This window comes from Barbatula barbatula, assembly GCF_947034865.1.
Source record: "Barbatula barbatula genome assembly, chromosome: 10".
Classification (NCBI taxonomy): Eukaryota; Metazoa; Chordata; class Actinopteri; order Cypriniformes; family Nemacheilidae; genus Barbatula; species Barbatula barbatula.
Window position 1 is genome coordinate 19,479,921 of NC_136773.1, and position 23,228 is coordinate 19,503,148.

General features: G+C 37.7%; 1 protein-coding gene across 1 annotated transcript in view; it reads right to left on the reverse strand.

Moving 5' to 3' along the window:
• The window catches only part of cdh13 (cadherin 13, H-cadherin (heart)), a 242,883-nt gene that overhangs the window by 33,692 nt on the left and 185,963 nt on the right, over window positions 1–23,228 (reverse strand). Inside the window, 3 exon segments of the mRNA XM_079466561.1 lie at window positions 4,301–4,554; window positions 4,859–5,041; window positions 19,247–19,387. Coding sequence (XP_079322687.1) covers window positions 4,301–4,554; window positions 4,859–5,041; window positions 19,247–19,387 — 578 coding nt within the window.

Consider the following 23,228-nt stretch of genomic DNA (forward strand, 5'->3'; position numbering starts at 1 on the left):
ATCAATTCAAAGACAGCTTTGAAGAAGAGTTGCGCTAGGATTTATGCACTGATCCAAGGAAAGAGCTACATTCGGGATGTGGATGGATCTCCACAGGGGTCCAAGCGGGTCCTAGTCTCTCTGCCTGGACAATATAACACAGTTCAGAAACACTTAAAAGTGTACAGATGGGAAGAGATGATTCTGAAGGTTATACATTTCAGTGTAGGAAGTTCATCTGAGATTCTTTGAAGACATTCCCAAACCCTCTCTTTATAAGATGTCCTTAAAATTGAGATATGCTTATTAAAGAAACAATGTGTCCTGTTCAACGATAATGTAGTGTTCTGAAGTTTTAAAAGTATATGTTACTGAGTATTAACCTATCATGGAACAGATGGGAGAATGTGTCAGGTTTGTCAGGCAAAAGCCAACGATTAATACTGATCTTTTCAATACAGACCCATTTTGGTAACACATTCCTTTGCATAACAAAATAGCAACCAGAAAATGTTCTTAATAGACTCCATAGAAATAAACCCGGACCTACAACCTGAACAATAATCTTCTAAGAGTCAAATTTTGATGACCTCACATATACAGACTTTAAAGGAAAGGGTCTATGCATAAAACTTGAACAATTAGAGAAACAATTTCACCCAAATCCTTCCCAACGTATCCAAGATCTCCTCTGCATCACCCCAACAACCCTAGGCTGAAAGAGCCTGAATCCAATGAGCCATCCCATAATTCTGATAGTATCTTGTGATTTCCCTCAGGCTAGCAGTGATGCACAGCTCACCTTATTCAAGACAAGCTCGACAGCGCTGAATAAAGGTTGAATAAAAAAGAAACGCTGAAAAACCTTTCAGCAAACACATCACAGAGCCTAACATCTTCACATCGCTCCACAAAATTACTCATTCAGTGGAGCGCTCCAAGGCAAATTTGATGAAGACTGATTTTTAGTACAAACAAGAGCTTCAAAACATGAAACAAGGCGCAGTTTAAAAAAGGATAAACAATTCTGAAGTCTGGCAGTTTATTAAATAAAAGAGCGATGCTAAACTCATATGGATTGCAGATAACAGCTAAACAATACGATTCTTACATGAGGGACGATTTCTTTAGTTCACCCAAAAAGACTGACACGACAAATAACAAACAAATTAACCAAGAGATAACTCCACTAAATTACTCTAGGCCATTTTCTTTTTTATCTTACATTGACAGAGAGATACAATAGACAAAAAATATCCTTTCCTTTATATAGTAAATTATGTCTGTATGGAGAAATCTATGCCGGTTCTGACAATTTAAAGAAAATGGAGCCTATTCAAAGAGATTTGTAATCCGAATCAGAGTTATCAGAGGCGACACAAGAATGTTTGTTTCTCATTGATGCAGAATAACTGAATATAACTGAATATCTGAATATAACATTAAATGACCAAATATAAAATGTATACCATAACGTTCTTCACCATGTGCACGTTAAAACAAACTCAAGCACTGCACATATACATAATGACTGTAATAATCCTTGTGTTCACATAAACAATCCAAATGTTTGCACTCCCTGTTGGGATCCATTCATTTTATAACCATCCAGCCATTTTAATGGTTGTCTTTTACCAAGGGCCCTTTTACAGGATATTTTACAGCACAGTCCTTAAAAATTACCATGGGACACAGGTAGACGGATAAATCAATAGGGTTTTACTATATATACAATGTTTCTCGGTTGCTTGTTAAAAGCTATGGTGCATCTTCTGTGAATATAAACTTTAATATGCAATCCTGCTGTGTTCCAGAAAATGATGTAATACAGACAGACAGGCAGACAGAAATCCCATGCACAGATGTCCAATGCGTAATTAACATTCCACACATCCCTTTATTTGTTAAAAGTTCATTATCACACCATCTGTAACTAATCCAATACAGGGTTACTTGCTTTATTCACCCTCCGAGCATCATTGTGAAGATAAATAATGTTGTTTAATCTGAGTACTAGACAGCAATTAATGTCCTCAACATGCTCTTTTTACACAAGCATCTGACCAACATTTATTCATTTATATTGATACAATAAACCTAACAGGTCCAAAAGTATGACATCACTGCAAGAAATGCTTCTATTTCGTTTTTTCTATTTCAATACAAACCTTTTCGTCACAAATGATATTATCAGCAGATTTTCAAATCGGTCACATACTTTTAGCCCCCACTGTATGTAAACACATAACCTTAGGCACATAAAAATAAACCTTGCCAAGGGTAGGGTATCCTCTAGAGCTATCCTGTCTGTCAATGCCCTTCATATTCCTGCAGTGCTTTGTTTTCTTTCTTAGTGCTGCCACTTATAGCCTCGGGTAAAAGCTATGGCACTTCAAACTGGCAAAAGGAGATCAAAAGAGGTGAGATGGGCAGTGAGAGGTTGAAGAGATGAAGAATGAATAGAATGCGAGAGAAAGCGTGGACGAATGAAAGCTCATGTGTTCTGATATGAGCGGGGGTCTTTTAACTAGCAGTGGTTATGGCAGGGTACATGCCCAGTTTAAACTGCCCTGATCTCAACAAGCATAAACGGCAAGAGAGAAATAGAGACAGAGAGAGAAATGTGCAACTTAAGCCTTCGGCTCTCTTTGGGGACGATTACTTTTGGTCTTCATTTGAATTATGTATTTTAATATGCAATACAGAAAAACATTAAATACTGAAAATATATAGCGATGAACTAGTTCATGAAACTGTGGTAACTGCTCGTAACAACATTACTAGGTGGATGATTAAAATGTGCACGTTGTGAATCGTATGCCATCACACGATTACAAGAAAAAAAGGAATAGTGAAACCCCACCGCTAAACCGAACATTACTGGGGCGAAAGCAAATTGAACTGAAATGTACGAAAGGGTGTGTAGGAATTCATATGAATAAGCTAAAGTTAGCCATCATGTAAAATAGTTATGCTGTCAGAATGCTGTCGATAAACCATGGTTAGTTTCAACACAGTCTCACGGGAATTCATGACATTGTTACGAACTGTAATCTATTAACTCATGTTTACTGACACGGATTTCCCCCTTTCTTTCTAGAAACTTTCAATTTAATGTATTTTAATATGCGATATATTTCATGTATAAATATATATCAACGCAATCTGATGGGAACTCATTCCCATTGGTATGTTTTGTTATGATTTCACTTTTCCCCTGTGACGTTAGGTTTAGGTGAGCCATTTATCATTGTTTTGCCACCTTGTGAAACTCACGTTTTGAGCTGATGCTTATGATATCAGATTGTAAATATATGAATGTAAAGACACGAAAAGAAAGTCGTGCCGAGTGAAACCTTGTGCTCACTGGTATGGACAAATGGGGATATTAGATGGAATAGATTCCAAATTTTGTGTCTATGCCACAAACTGCCTTGAGACTGGGTTGATAGTTTCCTTAAGGGTTGAGAGCTATGGTGAAGAGATATGTTTTAGCAGACACTGCCCTCACACAGCGAGAATTTTTGGTGGGCTAAAGAAGCTAATTTAATACTGTCAACCTGCTAACATGCAAAAATCAATCAACCAACCAAGCTCGCTGAGAATTACCCAACTAAAAACCGGGTTGGGATACTGGCCTGCCTGCATGCTAAGGTTAGGATGTAGTAAAAGTAATGAGGCTTCACGGCAGGAATGATTACATTGAAGTAAAGATCTGTCACCAGCCTCTGAAAATTAGATATATTGTAACAGCTCCAAGTACACGGCCAATCATGGATTGGGGCAGAAAGATGAATGACTGCACAGATGGTCAAAATCTCTGTGGCAGAGAAGTGTGCTCACATGTCAAACATTTCTCAAAGAACGCAGTGAATCTGCTGGATGAGAACAACTACATCGGGAGGCCATGCGATCGGTCGTCAGAACCTTTTATTCACATGTGCTGTCATCACAAACTCCCCTTACAGACTCCACAGAAAATATATGCAGTGAACATTCACTGGACCTCTTTGAAAGTTCTTTAAACTTTAAAACCTTTAAGTTTGTTTCAGGCTATGCTTCAGGTGAAATTTGTGAATACTTTGTACAGGATAGTTTTTTCAGTGTCCACCATAAAATCACATTACAAGGAAACAAACTTAGGATGAAATATTGCCCCATCTCAACCAATGAGCTCCCAAGTGGTCCTTTATCACAATAATAAACACTGGATGCAGTTCAGTTGAGTTCACAGGAGACCTACTAGCCAACAGTCAAAGCAGCATGACAGACTTATTTGGGACGTGCCTTTTATCAGGTTTATTTTATGATGGCGTGATACCTTATGCTCTGGGTTTGGAGGTAGTCGGGGTCAGTGGCGTTCAACATGGCCACGAAGCTGCCCAGAGGAATATTTTCTCGCCTGATGACCACCAGGGGATCTGGAAAGAACACGGGTCCTTCGTTCACATCGAGAACTGTGATGTAGACTGTTGCAGTAGAGCTGGGCCCGTACACAACATCTGGAACCAGTGGGTCTTCGTTTTCCACTTTTATCAACAACGTGTGAAATTTAGAACTCTCATAATCCAGAGGCTAAAAAATACAACAAAACAAGCACTGTAAAGAATACTATTTCTGTCTGAAGCAACATTTTCACTTCCAGGTACAATGGTAGCTTATGAATCCAGATAAAAGAATTGCTGCCTTGAATTTTTAAGTGCAATTGAATTGGCTTTAATAGTACACATACATTTTTTACAAGAAGTTGCTGTAACTTAAAAAAATAAGTGGAAATTGATTGACAAACTAATTTTGAGGAGTTTAAGTTATTTAAAAACATTGTGTTATTTTATATATAGTAAAGTAAAGTAAAGTAAAGGGAATGGGAAGCACATACCTTTATAACAGATAACATGCCCTCGTTATTGTCCAGGTTTGTCTGGATCTCAAGGTTCTGGTTGGGATCTCCATTGATAATAGAGTATATGGCTCTCCAAGCTCCCGTGGCCGGGTCGTCTCTGTCGTCCACCGTCAGGTTCACCACCACCCCAGTGGAGCCCTCATTCACTGTGGCCTGAAACTGCAGCACAGATTGTTAAATGTCATTTAAGTGTTTCCCAATATGCAGTTGCAATCACACATACTGTATGCATCGGTAGTCATGCACACACTAAAACATTAAATGAACCTGCAGTCTGTAAATGATTTCAGTACCCTCAGTGCCATTTACTAATAATCCCTTCAAGGCCACCGATTTAAGATCTGAGACGATGGTAACAATAAGACCGAATGAGCCGTGGAGGAGTTGTGGGTTGTGTAGATAATGCAGGAAATGAATGCTTTGCATACAATTGTCCCTCTTTATGTTTACAGAGATTATCACAGCCAGTGGGACGGATCGCTATTGATTATGGCTAAAGGCGCACCACCTTCTATAATGAAAGTAACGCTGATCTTCCAACGGCTGTATCTCTTAAATCCCTTTCAGCCCCTCCTTCCGTGTTGGTACACGTAGAATCTGTGTCTTATTTCCACCCTGCAACCCTTCTTTCTGTCTCTCTGTCAAAGATAAGGCTAAACCTAAGCCTGTGTGAAACAGACCTCCTTTTTTTTCCCAATGGAGGAAAACCCCTCCATTCAGAGTCCTGCAAATCTCCATAGTCCTCGTTCAATCCAGCCCGTGTCACACTGGGAGATAAAGTGTTCCTAGCTTGGCCAGATGAGCTCTGGTCCCCATCAGCTCTGCTATCATTTCTGTTTAGCGCCTTGTGAAGTGAGCACTCTCTCCATCCCTTCTGGGATGTGCTCTTTTTATTTGAGCTGTCCGTCCTTGAGGGTTGGCGGGCGGGGGCGTATGGAGGTCACATGTGGACTAATGATGGACCTGGTGCTGCTGGACCTGGGTAGCTGGGTGAATTGGGGAAGTTTTGGAGACCACAACTAAGCAGTTTGGATACCGATGGGACCCGAGATGTGCCACTAAACTCACTCACTAGCTTAAAGTGATTGTTCACTCAAAAGTGAAAATTCAAGCATAATTTACGTATCCTCTTTTCCTTTCAAACCTGTATGATCTACCATTGCAGGACACAAAAGAAGATATTTTGAAGAAAGTGGTAACCAAAAAACAACTTTTCAGTGGTTTTGTCTCCATACCCTAGAAGTAAATGGGCTACACTGTTTTTTGGTTATCAACATTCTGTTCAGACAGGTTCGAAATGACAATAAATGTTATGTTAACTATCCTTTTATTTGGAGCCATGATTCTGATTTCCTGTAGCTCAGTGGTTAGAGCATGGCGCTTGCAATGCTAATATCATGGGTTTGATTCCAACGGCTTGCAGATAGTCTGAAACTAATTATAATACAATGCAATGTAAATTGATTTGGATAAAAGCGTCTGCCGAATGCGTAAATGTTTCTCAGCCTTTGGATTTTAACAGTGATGGAAACTGGTAATGTCAGGGATGCATATCTACACTAGGTAGTCAGCCAGAATGCCTACTAACGCCACGTTGAGTGCCGTCGATGGGGAAGGCCGGCAGTTCAAAACATTTACGTGTGAAACTAGTATGCGAAATTTCGTCAGGAGGCGCAAAGGGAGAGTTTGCACATTCAGTACTTTAACCACATGTATTGTAAATTCCTTATTACATGACAGGAGGCAACAAATTAAAAATCGAAACAAAAGTTATTCACGTTTATAATATAACAAAAAAGCGTTATAGGAGGAGAATTAGCCAAATGGAGGACATATTAAAGTAATCATTTAATTGTTAGAAACAAACGTGTGGTTTATGATCACAGAAGTTTATATATAAGGATATTTTTATGTTAGATTAAAGCAACTGCATTTGCCTGATAGTTATAAGAACACACTCCTATAATAAAAAATAACCACAGTTTTTTCTGTCCTTATGCGAGCAAACTGGTAAAGCTCTTGATTGGTTTTAAAAGTTTCAGTTTAATACGTCCCTAGTCGAGGGTAAACTTTTATAATAAATGTATCTTTATTTAAGGAGAATCTCCTTTCCACCACAGAACAAACGCACTGAGGTTCAATATACAATTTTACATTTAACAGTTTTCATTTAACATATCACCAAGTAAAATAAAACAGTAAACATTTTGAACGCCAATGCAGGCTTAACCTGCTTTAATATAATATTTGTTTTTAAAATGTACAATTGTTTTAGGTTTTAAGAACATTTTCAAAGATTACCAAGCGCGATCATTTTACACTTAAATATGCTACTTGTGCGTCAGTGAGAACCATATACAGACAAACATTTCTCCACAGTTTCTTCACCTGCCATCTGTATCTCAATACTGCATGCATTGAGAGAGATACACACATGCACATATACACAAACATGAAAACACATTATAAGGAAGAAAAGTGAGAAGATTTTAACATAAAAATTGCCAAATGCATGAGTATCAAAGCTCACATGCACATGTAATAAATGGTCGGCCATGTCGCCGTATTCAAGGAACATTATTTACTGACCCAAGGTTTTTCCTGAAGAACCAACAGCTGTAAAGACAATCACTCTTTGTGCTGTTTCTATGGGGGTGGATGCTGTCTTTTATTTTTTTGCAAACATAACTGACCGCTAGCAATTGCACCTCTTTTTACATTTTCATTAGGTACAAAGATGGTGATCAGACTAAAAGCTTAAAATAATAAATAAAAATCCTACATAAGCTCCACTTTATTCTTTCCTGGAAACATTTCTGAAGCCGCCTCTAGTTTCCTTGAAAAGCCGTGTGCGTCTCGGAGGAGGCGAGAATGCACCTGTCTGCCGCGAGCCATAGAGCGATTACATCACTTACATATTACTTCAGTTCCAATGAAAGCCCTGTGTCTGCGAGCGAGCGCTGTAGGTGTATCATTGTCAAAATCACAGCAACACAACCGAGAACCAATTTAACATGCATGAAATAAACAATTAAACATACGTTTACAAATTACAAAAGTTTCACCGGAGGACACAAATGCATCTGCAGACACACGCACACACGGAGACACCTTCACACCGCTGACCAGTCGCGTTTCATTTAATCATCTGGGGCAGTGAAGCGGTCAGATGGATGTATTCAATCATTGTGGGTTGCTGATTCACGGGCCCTGCCACAGTGATAAGACCCCAATCCTTCCGAGTTCACAAAGCAACCAGCGGTGTGAGAAACTGAGCAAAGTTACAGTATCAGCCCTAAGGCAAGACCCCAAAACTAAGAAAATAGGAGCAGACCCCCAGCAATACTAATATTTATTCATTCGATGCATGCGGACAACATGATTTTATGTAACCATACATTTTTGGTGGAATCAGACCTGTGACTTTGGTGCTGTTATATGTGCACAGAACAAGCAGCGTGGCCTTTTTCAGCCGATATTTAAGTGACAAGCTTAATTTACAAAGCGGTAGCATCTCTCAGCAGGTGTGTGCCAACGGTCACAGCAACTCAACTCCCCGCTGGGTTAATGGCTTTACAGATTACTCTAACACGGAAGCGCTGACAAGCCATTGACCTGCTCATTATGAATCAAATAGTTGCAGTTCAATAAGTTGGTGAGTTAAACTGCGAGTTGGAAAGCATTGATTTTTATATATGTGTTAACCTGAATCACTGTTTTTTTTTATAATTATCCAAAGCAGTATTGTGAAACATCTAATTCATTAAAGTTGCCATCTTGGACTTTTCTCTCTATATCGCCATCTATGTTTAAAACATAAAATTGCAGGTTATGCAATTTAGCGGCATCTAGCCCCTTTCGAAGCACTACGGTGGCTAACACAGGACTAAGATGCCGTCAGGTAATAAAAACATAACGCTTAATTAGGTAAGGTCTTTATACACCTCGGAAGACATAGTTATGTATATTATACAGCATTTCTATCAACGGATCGTTCGAAAAATTACACACAGGCAGGAAAGACAAATAACAATGAAGAGAGGGGTCAAATTTTGTATTAACAGCTCAAATTATGAATTATTGTGAATTAGGGTATTTTTTATGTATTTGCCACTTTTACTCACACTCAGAAGCGAACGATTTGTTCACGAATTGAACATCGAAGTGTAAGTTTAAAGTCAGCCAGTGGTACACTACTCTAAAATAAGTAATTTCATCCTGATCGCTGGTGTAGCAATACCCAAAATGACCAGAACACCTATTCATTAAAAGTAATGTAACCACAACATCAGGGGCGTTTCCTCCGAGGAGGCTGCCTCCCCTCCCCCTCGAAAATAATCGAATGAGAATATTATTAACAGTTCAGAAATAGAATAGGACAGCTGATATAACGTATTTAGCTAAATATGAGATAAATCAGCGTGTACAACAGTGTGAAACAGCGACCCCGCTCGAAAGAATTCCGAAGGGGGGCAGCGTTTCTCTTGCCTCCTCTAAGCTCATTGACTTTACATAAACCCGCTAAAGCGTGCTGTGAGTTTGAGTGGGGGTAATTGAAAAGAATGGAGAAAAGTCACGTGAGAGGAGGCAATGCCTCCAACGGGCTATGATTGGATTAACTCATCAGCGAGATCCCGCCTTCCTGCTCGTTTTCATCATCATACATTTTAAACTGCGGACCCTAAATTAGATTGAACGTTAATTAAATTGTTTTATTAGTTGTATTAATCGGAGTTTAGGATTCGTGTCGGAGATGGCGAAGGCAGAGGAGTTATCGATTGTTGACAGAATATTACGTGGTTCAGATTTGTTCAAAAACTTTTGCTTGTGATCAGGCTTGCTCAGGATAGCAGCAAGGCTAAAGTAAGTCACATCTATTTGATTTGATCTCTTAAATGAGTATTTCTGGGACTGCTAATAATTAAATTGATGGTATTGGTAATGATGTTATTCATATATAGGAAATCCCAAATGTTCCAGAAAAAGATGAAGGTGGTGTTGATGTACCTTTTCCCAAAGCAGGGAAAATAAAAAACTAATAAAATCAGAAGTACATACTGTAATGAACTTGTAGTAATTAAAAGGAATTTTCACACATAAACACTGAAATGACACTGGTTTTCTGACAATCGCACTTGTTAATAGTGCAGAGATGAACAAAAATGACATGGGTAGAAATCTGCCTCCTCATTTTTTAAGTCCACCGCACACCACTGCACAATATACAGTACAGACACCACTGGAGATTGAATCTGAAATGAGCTCCAGCTTTAGTAACAAACAGCTCAGAAAATTCACACCTGATTTTTAACTCCAAGTTCGTCTTGACATCTGTTCAAGGAATCAAATCAACATTCGTGACCTTTAGAGAAACTCTGGCTGACTTACACATCTTAGATTGCACGTCTCAAACCGGGAACGCGAGAACTGCGTGTTGTTTTCACAGCTTAACGAGATTCTGCAAAATAACACTTTTCATTCCACCTGCAGTCAAGCTGGGAACACGTGTGGTGAAAAGCCCGACAGAAGCGTTCAGAGACTGACCTGTCAAGATGTGACTGTGGATGAAACCCATATGACTTGAATGCCACGGGAAACCTAAATCACACATTTCACCTTTTCCACAGTGATTGCTGGGGGAAATCATCGTCTCTTGTGAAGCCCTTTAGTCACCTTCGGGTGTTTTTTTATTGTGTTTTATAAATAAAAGATTATTGTATTGTATTGCAAAACGGATGTAAATATGCTGCAATATGTTGAACAGAAGTGAGAGTACTCCAGTCTTACACACTATCAAATTAAATATATAAAATAAATGTACATTTACATTTGTTTATACAGTTATAAACAATAACAAAAATAACAGATTTGTTTCTTGTTTTTAATGAACTATTGCATTGGTATTGGTCCATTCACCATGTCAGCTATCATGCAGAACGCCTGCTTGCTTTATCACTATGCAGCAGCATCCATAGCGGCTTGTTATTGCAGTTTCATCGCAACGTTCTGTGATGTGACATCAGGAGTTACATTGTATCTAAAGAATTACTCTTAATTAGTTTGCTAATAATAAAATGTTTTAAGGAAAAGCTTTGCCCTTAACAATTCTATAATCTGGTGACATATTTATAAAAGCAACGAGGCACTCAAGGTCGTGTCACTGTGAATAGGCCACCATGACCACATTTAAGGGGACCCGCAGTGTATAGATAGAAATATAGAATATGGAAATAGCTCATTCTATTAAGGTAATAAAAACATAACACTTCAGAATGTAAGATATTTATACACCTCTGAAGACATAGTTATGTACATTATACAGCATTTCTGTCAATGGACCACTTTTACTCACACTCAGAAGGGAATGATTCGTTTACCAATTGAACATCGAAGTGTAGCTTTAAAGTCAGCCAGTGGTACACTACTCTAAAATAAGTAATTTCCTCCTGATCGCTGGTGTAGCAATACCCAAAATGAGCAGAACGGCTATTCATTATAAGTAATGTAACCACGATATACAGTACAGACACCACTGGAGATTGAATCTGAAATGAGCTCCAGCTTTAGTAACAAACAGCTCAGAAAATTCACACCTGATTTTTAACTCCAAGTTCGTCTTGACATCTGTTCAAGGAATCAAATCAACATTCGTGACCTTTAGAGAAACCAACGATTGAAGTGATTTCTCCTCATTCGCATTCTTCTCCTCACAGACCAACAAGTTACATACTGTTTGTGTTTAGCAGTTAAATTTATTCAAATAAAACAAATTATTTATTAAACAACTGCTGCAGCAGTCTGAAAGGTCCAAAACTCATCCTATTAAAATGGTTTATGCACTAACCTCAGTTTTACATACGGTTTAGCATCGATAGCAGCATACACAAATAACCTGTTAACACATCCTAAGTGCATATCATTTTCTGTATGAGGTATTTGCTTTAATTTAAGATAACAGATTTGTCTGGCATCCTGCTATCCAGCCCCGACACATTATTTCCTCCTTTAAGACACTTTCTGTTCAAAGATGTCAAAACAACATACATCAGTGCTTTCAGAAAAGTCTTGACTGTTCGCAGATTGGCTCACACATACGATAGCTTTAATAGTTGCAATGTGTCTCTGTCATTAACACCTGGACTTAATGGGACAAAGTGGGCTCATAAAAAGTCACTGGAAGTTATAATGTGTGTTCTTGGCTTTGTTCACATTGGACACAAATTCAATTTGGTTTGGTCTATCAACATCATTAGATATATTAACTGCGTAAGCGTCGAAGTGATGCCAGGAGGCTTTCTCACACAACCAAGACTAGTTTTCAGTTTAAGCCTATTAAAGTACATGAGAACAATTGCAATTTCCCTTTCTCTGACCCAATTTCAGTTGAAGTTGCAATCCATAAAGGTATTAGTCATGTACTGTATGTGCTCCCCATACAGTCTCAAAGAAAAAAAAGCTTTACACTCCTGTATTGATTCAAAACATCAGTCAAGGATGAAGTACAAAGTGATGGGCTGAATATTGTCAAACACGCACACATCACTTAAGAATCTTCAGCTTTTCCTTGAAAATTTGTTAACATAAATATATGTTAATTGAAATCTCTAAGCAATACATTTCTCAGCCTCTTTTAGTGCAGATTATTGCGACATACTAGAAAGAGTGGGTGATGTTTCGACGGAGCGTTTTACTGTAAACCGAAGTGCGCAATTGAGAGTGATGATCAACTAATTTTTCAGAGCTACGACAGATACAAAAACAAGATGAAGCAACAGAAGTGGCAGAAATGTAGCTAATGATAAGTAAAGCCATCAAAAACATGGCAAACAAATGTACAGGCAAAGCAGGAAGAATATGTCGCTTTGTAAACAATTTAAATTGCTGGAATACAAATGAGAAGATTCCAAAGAAAATATTTGCATATTGTGAAATATGTTAAACAGCTATAATGCGGTTTGGTGTTTCCATTACACAAAAAGAAAGACTGCTCAGTCCTGTCACAGGCGCAGATGAGAAACATTAATTCATATTAATGCACGCTAAATATGCTGAAATGATTTTCTTTGCAGATTCGATAAAGGAATACATAACGTTATGAGCTGTTTTCTCTCTCCTGACATGGCACTTGTTTTTGGCACTAGTTGAATGGCTATCCTGTTCATTTCCTTTTTGGACAAAATGTGCTTTGATTCTAAGGTTAATGTTGAAATAGGGAGAAGAGAGTTTTTTCCAACTCTTCAGCGTGAGTATACGGCAAAAGGATGTTCACTTTTGGTCTGGATATGTGTAGAAAACATCTTAACATTATGACTGTCTCAAATAAATACATTGCAATTCACACACACATTAAAGTGAGACTTTAATAAGCACTACGAGGTTGGATTTTCTACACTAGTTAACGCATTAGTTAAAAATTAAAAACACTTCTAGAGCATTTATTAATATGACTTTACGTACATTTCAGCATTTACTAATATTTTGTTAATCAATTAAGGCATTAAATTATAAAATACTAAAAAGCTAAAACGCCCATTGTAATGTGTTGGCTAATGCATTTAGTAATGTTAATAAAACAATTTTTATTGTTAAGTGTTACCAATCCACTATAGATGCATCAATATATCAGGCCATAATTTTCACGCTATCGGCCGATAAAACAGCCGATGATCAGGGCCGATATATCCTGTCCATCAAAATAGGACAGGAAAATAAAATAAATTTGTGCTCTGTATTTAGGAAATGTTAAGAAACATTACCAGTTTGATATTCAATATAAATAGTCACTATATCATTGAATACGATTCAGAAAGTTAAGAAATATGAATTTAACTCCAGAATCGGCATCGGCAGATATCATTCAGTGCATCTCTTCCATTTTACACTATACAACAGAAGAACGTGTTCAATTATTACAGTACACATTCTATACAAGTGACCCCAGAGAGAGACCCTCTTTTTCTAGAATGAATGCTGTTCAAAGGGTTCACCCTTGTTAGAGGTTTAGAAAACCTAGCATTTACTTAACATGAATTCACTTGGCAGGAGCTTTTACCCAAAACGAGCTCCTCTGTGAGTTCACTGAAATTAAAACACATGACCTTGCTTACATCATGCTTAATACTAACTACAAGAACCCATTACATGCATTCCCTACCATTTACCTGTAAGGGTAACTCTTTCCTGTATCTCAGTGGTAAGATGGAACAACGCCATGGTCATGTGTTCGATCCCAGGGGATTGCACATACTTAGAAACAAATGTATAGGATAACGCAATGTAAGTTGCTTTGGATAAAAGCGTCTGTCAAATGGATATATGGGTTATGGTGCTTTGGTTAAAAGTAGCTGCAACAAATTCTGATAAAATAAAATGCACACTTTTTTGGGCTGAAGTGTTTTTTTCTTTGCCGAAACTGTACTTAAAGGCGTATGCATCAGCATCAAACTACTTTTCTAACTTTATGAATGTCACAACATTAGTGATCTGTTAAGCACTATAAAATGATTGCTAATGAATGTAAATTTTAAGGTCTCATTCATATACTGTATAATGCAATATGCTGCAAAACCTTGTACACGCTCTCTAAAACACCCTTGCTTTCCTCATGACGTCTGTAAACCGTCAGCCACTTAAGTTAATTATTCTGCATCTGTACGCATTTTTCAGGCCCGATGAACACTCCAGCTCCTCTCTAAAGTGCGTCCTCATAGACACTCATTAGCCGGCAAATGGGCAGAAAGTTGCTTTAAAAATAAGTATTTGAATGCATTGTCATTATTTGCCAACAACTGAGTGCACTGTGACTGTAAAAGTGCCTTTTGTGATTACTTCATAATGCTACCGGCGGCGAGGAGAATTCTTTTAAGCTGACTTTCAATAGCAGTGATTTTGCTGTCAAGAGAGACAGAAAGAAATAAGGATACTGTACAGGTACATTACTTCCCCTGCAGAAAGTATGCATTCATAAAACATATTTTTTATTAAAGTGAATGTTGTAAATGAAAAAATAGGCAGAACAAGAGTCAATGGCGGAGGGAAATGGGCATATCTTTCAGAATGTCATTTTTGGAAATTACTTTACTCAGTCTGATTATTATGAGCCGCAATATTCTGTACAGACACTCTGAGACATAGCAGGATAAAGGGAAGAGATGAGCCAGAAATAATTTAAGATCCAGAGGGCTCATCGAATTCTATGAACTATCAATAACATGTGGTGTAGCTCTAGGATTTGAGCACGGAAAGTGATGTTCAGGGGGAGCGGGAACGAGAAGTGATGTCATGGCTTTGCTAATATGTACAACATTAACATTACAACATTGTGTTTTATATCCGTCATTAGGAAGATTTTCACCAAGACCACACGTGATTATTATTGAAGAAATTCAAAATAATATTCAAGACCCCTGACTTCAAGACCACCCTAAACCTTTCTATGAGCTGTGCCTGTTAATGCAAAGTCAACAGATAGGAATAAGAATATCCACGATCATAATTCCCCCAACACGCGTCCCTGGCTTTTGTTGTTATCATGTAAGTTGTAGCCATCATTGCTGCTGTCATTAGCATTTTGACGGAGGAAGACCCATGCTGTCACACCAGGGGTTGGAGGAAGCTCAGATAAGCTGTCCGTCTCACTGACTGACGGGTATGATAAGCTGGATCACTGCTTTCTTCCGCTATTGGAAATAGATGCCCGCTATCACAAAATGCCGGTGGTAGAAGGGCATGTACATACCACCTGCGGCAACTACCACAGCCTCCGGCCTCTCCCTCTGAGACTCTAAGCCCCAGACCATGGAACAGGAACCGGAGAGACAGAGATAATGGAGGGCGGAGGGATAGGTCTGCTATTATCCTAATAATACCCATGCACTGGGACTCTGTTATGTGATAGATTATTCTAGGTCATGGTAAATTAATGCTATGGACAGACAGCAGACGTTTATTTCAAAATAATAAAATGTTTAATGGTGAGCAGGATGCTCAAATTTATTAAATAAGTTGATGTCAAAAGGAAAACCAAAATCCACACAGTGTTGTTTTAGTCTGAATGGAGCACATGCTTTCCTGTAACTCGACTAATACTGTGCTAATGCCTGATGTAAAAGCCAATTGTTTTTCAGTGTGATGGGCAATTATCACCATAGCAGAGCAAATATGAAAAAAATGGGATGTGATCACTGGAATTCGTTATGCCTGTCTTTAAACTTTTGTATTATTAATAGTAATTAAGAATATCGCTATCAATATTATTATTAAGATTATTAATAATAATGATAACAATACGACTACTATGAGTACTACTACTAATAATAATAATAATTCAATTCAATTCAATTCAATTCAATTCAATTCAATTCAATTCAATTCAATTCAATTCAATTCAATTCAATTCAATTCAATTCAATTCAATTCAATTCAATTCAATTTTATTTATATAGCGCTTTTCACAATTTGCATTGTTCCAAAGCAGCTTTACAGGGGAAAAATGAAAACCCAAGAAAGGGTAAAACACACTACATGGTGTTTTATATAATAAATCCAATTATTCTAGTAAATAATATCTAATGTCAGCTTCTCCTGGTGGTTTATTTAGCATATTTTGCATTAAGTGAATGCTTGGCTGAAAAGATGCGTTTTTAATCTAGATTTAAATTGGGCGAGTGTGTCTGATCCTCGTATAATATCAGGAAGGCTATTCAAGAGTTTAGGTGCTACGTATGAGAAAGCTCGGCCCCCTTTTGTGGATTTAGTTATTCTAGGTGTTATCAAAAGTCGTGCGTTTTGAGATCTTAGAGAGCGTGATGGGTAGTGTGATAGAAGCTCTGTTAGGTACTTAGGGGCTAAACCCTTTAAGGCTTTATAAGTGATTAAAAGAACTTTAAAGTCAATACGATACTTAATGGGTAGCCAGTGAAAGGTTGATAAAATTGGGATAAAATAACATCTTATAATAATAATTTTTATTACTATAATGATAATAATCATATATGGCAATTCTCGCTATTAACTTATTGTTATTAACATGCCTATTATTGGCATATTGGCTGTTTATTAGTACTTAGAAAGCAAATATTCTGCATGACCATATTCTACATCCCTTATCCTGCCCAATACCTAAACCTAACTGCTACCTTACTAACTATTAATAAGCAACAAATGAAGTGTTTATTTGTTATATATATAATTGTTTTTTTAAGGAACTTTTTAAAGAAAATCATAAAAATCTTGTCTACTCTCAATTACTTATTTCCACAGACATTTGATATATTTGCAAGCCGAAATCCCACATAGGACCTTAGAGTGTCGCCAATAAAAATATTGCACGGGTTTGGAAGGACATATGACAGAAAATAAGTGTGTCAGGTGTATCCACACTTTCAACTGCTACTGTATTCGAATGTTTGGCAGAACGTTCCTTAGAGTGTCACACACCCTAAAGCAAAACAGCAGCATTTGTCAGATGCTCAAAAAAGAGAACACAATATATGTCCGCATTGACAAATCAGAAAGGCCCTTTCCCCAGCACAGCAATGCATACTGGGAACGGTCCAAAGTCGGGTGGGCTTTTCAGGTGAACCTGAAAACAGCTCAGGGGCACTTTTTCGAAAATCTACGCCACTCAAAAATAAGTGTCTGTCGATGTTGTTTGCCTTCACCGCCCAGGAAAGTGCAAGTGTGCATTTTCCGACATTTTCATCACAGGTGGGTTAAAATGGACACAGCCCTTCAGTTTGCACATAGCATCGGTGCAGTTTTCCTGCCCTCTGGGTTTCATATTGCTGAATGGCAGAGGTCGCCTGTAGTTTTGATTGTTTAGCAAAAAACTAATGTGTTATAGCTACAACACAAGTCCAGCAAAGTCTGTGAATAGAAAAGGGTCCATGCGCACATACACAAGCATACGGACGGAGAAAACAGGCAGCCCTCCATCATGGGGCAGACCCTGAATACTACAACACAATCACTTCAGACTGCAAACAGGAGGTCACAGAAGATACATTAGCGAGATGGACCCAGTCTATCACCTTCGCGTGTGTATTTGTGAATCAGAGCTGTCACTCCTGCGCGCCTCAGATTAAAGTGATTGATGCACGCGTGGCTTTGTCTCCACAAGGTCAGTACATCTGAGCGAAGGGCCCGGGCCCCGCCTCAGCAGGGAGGCATTCTGTTTGTGTTTGTGTGGTGAGGGTGATTGACAAGTGGAGACGACTGGTGAGAGCCTTAAGGACTGAAAAGTTCATGTGTTTGTGTCCAGTGCCAGAAGACTGCGGGTGTAAAGATGCCTCAAACTGCTATGAATTCCAAGAGAATCAGAGAAACTAACTGTGAAAGCCTTGGTTGTTCCAAGGGTGAAATATTCAATAATGAAATAAAGATGTTCGGTCTGGATGCTGGATAAAATACACATTACAGATAAATGTGAAACCTGTTCACAGAGAAACTGTAAATATCATTCAGCGTCTACTTGTGAAGGCTTCTGATATGACAGCTGAAGAGGTTGAAGGGACTCAAACATAACATATTTGTAGATGGCAATAGCATCATACTGCACAGTAAAACTTTGCAAAAGTCAAAGTGTTTTCATTTCGATTTAAGAAAAGTATAACAGTACTAATTGGAAAATATTTAGTAATCAAATGTACAGTAAGTTACAGCAAAGTTTTCACAGCAGCAGAGTTCAAAAGGTTGAGTCCTCTTGGGAAAATGTTTTCGTTTGACATTTTAGATAGATGATCCTTTTGATCCCAGTATGAAACGTTTAATGGTTTTATGCATACAGTGCTTGTTTATTAGACCACCAAAGTAAGGTGCTAAAATAATGAAAATAATATTATAAAAATGTTTTAATCATAAATGTGTTTTTTATGTTTTACAAGTAAACCACTTGATCGTTTTGTATTCAGTTATTTACTTGCAGTCAATAATAGCTAAATAACATGAATGCATTTGGCTATGAAAACATGAGAAATAATTTAGATGTTTAAGTTTGTAATTTGCCTAAATAAATGACATTAAAAACTTTTGACAGATTTCTAAAATATTTGTGTTTTCTCTTTATTATAAGGTGGTCTAATAACTATATTAAGCACTGTGTATAATTTGATAACCTACAAATGACAAATATGAACTATCCCTTTGCATGTAATAGTTTGTGATTACAGGCAGGTTTGATTTTGATTGAAAATCTTTCAATAACTATATATCAAAAATAATAAAACAATTAATTAAACTAAGAAAATAAGAATTTTTGGAAAATAAATCCATGCGGAAACTTTCAATAATTCCTTTAACTATCACGATGAATGATGATGAGGAAAGGAACAAGGTGAAAAAGGCGCCCCAAAAATCCAGTCGTACCAGTGAGTGAGTAAACTCGGGTGCGTGGTCGTTCCTGTCTGTGATGGTGATTGTAGCTGTTGCAGTTCCTGTCAGTCCCACCTCACTTCCTGCCATATCCTTCGCCACAATCTCCAGCTCATACTGTGTGGTGGGAAGAGTCTGCAGACACAGAAGAAAAAAGTCACGAAGAGTTTCAGTTACGCACCCAACTTACTTGATGTAGACCGTTTAAATAGAGACGGTGCAGTCATGATAGAAGTTAACCAAACTTAAGTGGCCTAATTGAAGAACAAGTAATTGTTTAACGAACCCTTTACTGCTTGTTAGATGCTGTCAATATGCAGTAAAAAGCTCCACCTACTTTTAATGAGTGCTTAGATTGTAAATGAACTATAAGATGGAGCAATTACGATCTAATCAACCAATCATTTTATCGGCTTGACTGTACCTTAAAATAACTAGAAAGTATTTTTACTCTTACCATTGATATTTGAAATGTAAGTCATTTAGTATATTAAAAGTTCATTACGGTACAAGATTGACCGGTGATCTATGAGACCAAAATATCCATTTGATTATTTACATTTAATCTCATGTAAGGGCCTCCTCAGGGACAATGCGAAACAAAGATAAATGCTTCATGCAAGAGCATCGTCTCTCCCTGACAGGTGATAGTCTAAATAAATGTCAAGTTTCAGTCATTTTTCAACGCTGAAAAAAACTAGGAAATGTCAATTAACGCCCACACTGCCTTTATTTCAAGGCCACGTCCTTTTGGTTGACATGTCGAGATGCGCAGAAAAGGATGGAATTTTATGCTGAAGGAATCAATGAATAAAAGTGCTTTCGTGAAAGATAAATCAGAAATCCTCAGAGGTTGTCAACATGTTTGTGTGCTTCTCCCACATAGTTTTTTAAAGCTAATAAAGCAATCTTTATTTTTCAGAGAGATCGTATAAGGAAAAGGAACACATTCTCATAATCCAGTCTTTAGAGAAAGCAATGCTATTTCAGAGATCCTGCAATAACTGTATGAATAATACATGGCTGCATAACCTACAGAAAATAGTTTTTATAGACTGGTTCCCTGAACAAAAAAAAGAAAAAGCTTTAAACTCATCAAAACAAATCTGTTGAGTGCTAAGAACCACTTCATCTCTGTCAAACAACACCTAGACCACAAAACCTACTCCAGACGAAAAGCCCGACATTCATAACTTCAAGACAACAAGCATTTGTTAAAATAAGTCAACCCATTGGAAACCATGATGGCATATTACATACAGTAGGGAGGTGCCGTTAATGCTAACATTTATTTCCTTTATTGAAACCCCACTCTGCGAAATATTAAGTACCACATGCTTAATAAAACTCATCCATCTGTTTCACATAATGCCCAAGAGGCCCTTGATGCAGTCATTTACCCATAGTGCACTGCCTCTCTATAAATTACTCCTGCTATCACAAGCTTCAAACAAAGCCTCAGAAGACTGTGATTCTGACAAAGCTACAATTAATTAACTCGAAAATGACAGAACGCTGTGATAAATGAATAGGTGTTTTAAAAAAGAAGCACTTTGGGGAGTGGAGTATGATCCAAAGTGATCAAGAGGAACTTATGGTTGAGTTTGATACAGGCATGACAGGCCAAACGGTCTAATAAACATAGAAAACATTTAATTATAATGACAAAAATACAAATTGTTAATATAACAATTCTAAAGACTTCTTTGATGGCATGCAAAATAGTTGGGGTAAAGCTTCATTCGCGGTAGACCAATCACAGCAGACTAGACCATCTAACCAATCTTATCAGACTAGGCTAGCGGAAAGGAGGGGATTAGACGGATGAATCCCAGAACGAATCATTTGAGAGTCAGTCAAGAAGTAAAGTAAGATTAACTGCCTATTATTACGAAATAATAGTGTTTTTACACCTTCTACTGTATGTACATAAATTTGGACACTACATAAACTTCAAACAAACAACAAGAAACATATTTGCACCTATTTATACAATACAACATCATCATTAAAACCCGATGAAACTTTTCTTAATCCAACATAACCAGCCTTGGTGTCTGAGAACGACTGTTACTGACGAACATCTCAGAAGTTATTTACTGCTGATAAACAGATGGTGCTTCACAGACCTGTGACTTGAAAAAAGAAAAAAAACGCATCTGGATAAGAGGGAGGTGAGAGGAGATTAAATCTCAGTGCCGTCAAAGGCTCACGCAAAGCTCTCGCGTAGCGTGACAACATCTTAATGAGTCGAGCATCTCTCGTTTTCGTCCACTTGAATCTTACACAGCAATGCACCTGTGGCCTGCTTGTGTGCCTTTGAAGGTCAGAAAACTAGTTGCTAAAACATAAACTGAAAAATTGACTAGATGTTTTTGGCTTCACGTGAATGCAAAACAAGACAACCTCCCTCTTATTAATTTTATGCTTTTGGCAAACATTTGTTTCCAATGGGAATTACAGTGCATTCAAGATATGCAGTTTGTGTGACCCACTAGAATACAAAACCCATGCTTAAAGCAACACCCTTACAAATCTCTTCCCATTTCCTCAACCTCACGTTGTTCCAGATCTGTATATATTTCTTTCTTCTGATAAACACAGAGAAAGATATTTGGAAGAATGCTTGAAACCAAAAAGTTTGTGGCCACCATTAACTAGTTGGGAAAATTGGTTTATAAATCGATTTGTACTGTTGAACACAAAATAAGCTATTTTGACAAATTTAGGTAAGCAAACAGTTCTGGGGCACTTATGACTACCATTGTCATTATTACTATGGTAGTCATGGTGACCAGGGGCTGTTTGGTTACAAGTATTCTTCCATTCTTCCATCTTTCATTGTGTTTATCAGAAATGTATCCTTGGAACAACTCGAGGGTAAATTATGACAAAATCTTTATTTTCGGGTAAACTTTAAAAGAGTTACACAATACATCAGCATTAAAAGAAATGTGCCAATCATTTTAGGAAGCTGGATCCAATTCACTTTTCTGACATTTTATCTCTGACAGACTAAAATGACATGAGGATGTATGATATTATTCATTTTAAATCAGACTCGATACAATCAAGCACAGTACTTTGCTGAATCAAAGCTTTTCCTATGGATAGCCTGTCTGAAGACTTTGGTATTAAAGGCTTCATGAGATGGAAATATATATGCACATCGGTGAGACAGAGCCGGCTCTGACCTGCTGAATGAGATACTGCCGTGTCCACTTCAATAGGTGTGATGTCATAATTATGCTTCTGCAGCACGTCTTTGTTCTCTCAAGCGCTTCGAAAAAGAGCGTCTGCGTTTTCCAGTCCCTCAGCCTATTCACCCAGCTACCTTTCATTTCTCAAGAACATAATGATCCATACAAAAGCCATAGAACAACCTTGCCGAAATGCTGAATAAAGCTATAACGGGATGTCTCCTGAAGGGAATCTCTCTATCATGCTATTAGAACTTTTTGTCGGCCACTTCGTCTTCTCGCTCGTAATCTCTTACTTTCCTTTTTTTGTTTTTCATCGCACCTTTTCACTCGCTTCCTCCACTTCGCATAGTTTTGCTTTAACTAAGTTTGACCAAGTTGTTGCTAATGTCTGCTGTACTTTCACTGCAGGTTTAATTTTTTGCAATACTTCCTCACAGCGCGGAGCGAATGATTGGAATCTGGATGGTTTTATCATTTGGCGTTTCGACTCAATCTCTGGGATGTTAGAAGAGCGTTATCTTCATTTGCCTTTCATCTTTTCTTATTACTTTTTTATCACTGCCATCCACACCTTGAATAAAGCAATTTTCTGTGCCATTTCAGCTTCTCTTATTTTGCGTGACCTTTTTGTGTTGTGTCATTCTGTGCTGTACTTTTGCACATAATGCTTTAAGCAAAGCGGTATCATATCATTTTAATTAACTGTGTTAACACCTTCAAACGTTCAATTTCAAGACATTTGCAAGAAATTTTGAGCTCTCGTTTAGGAATAT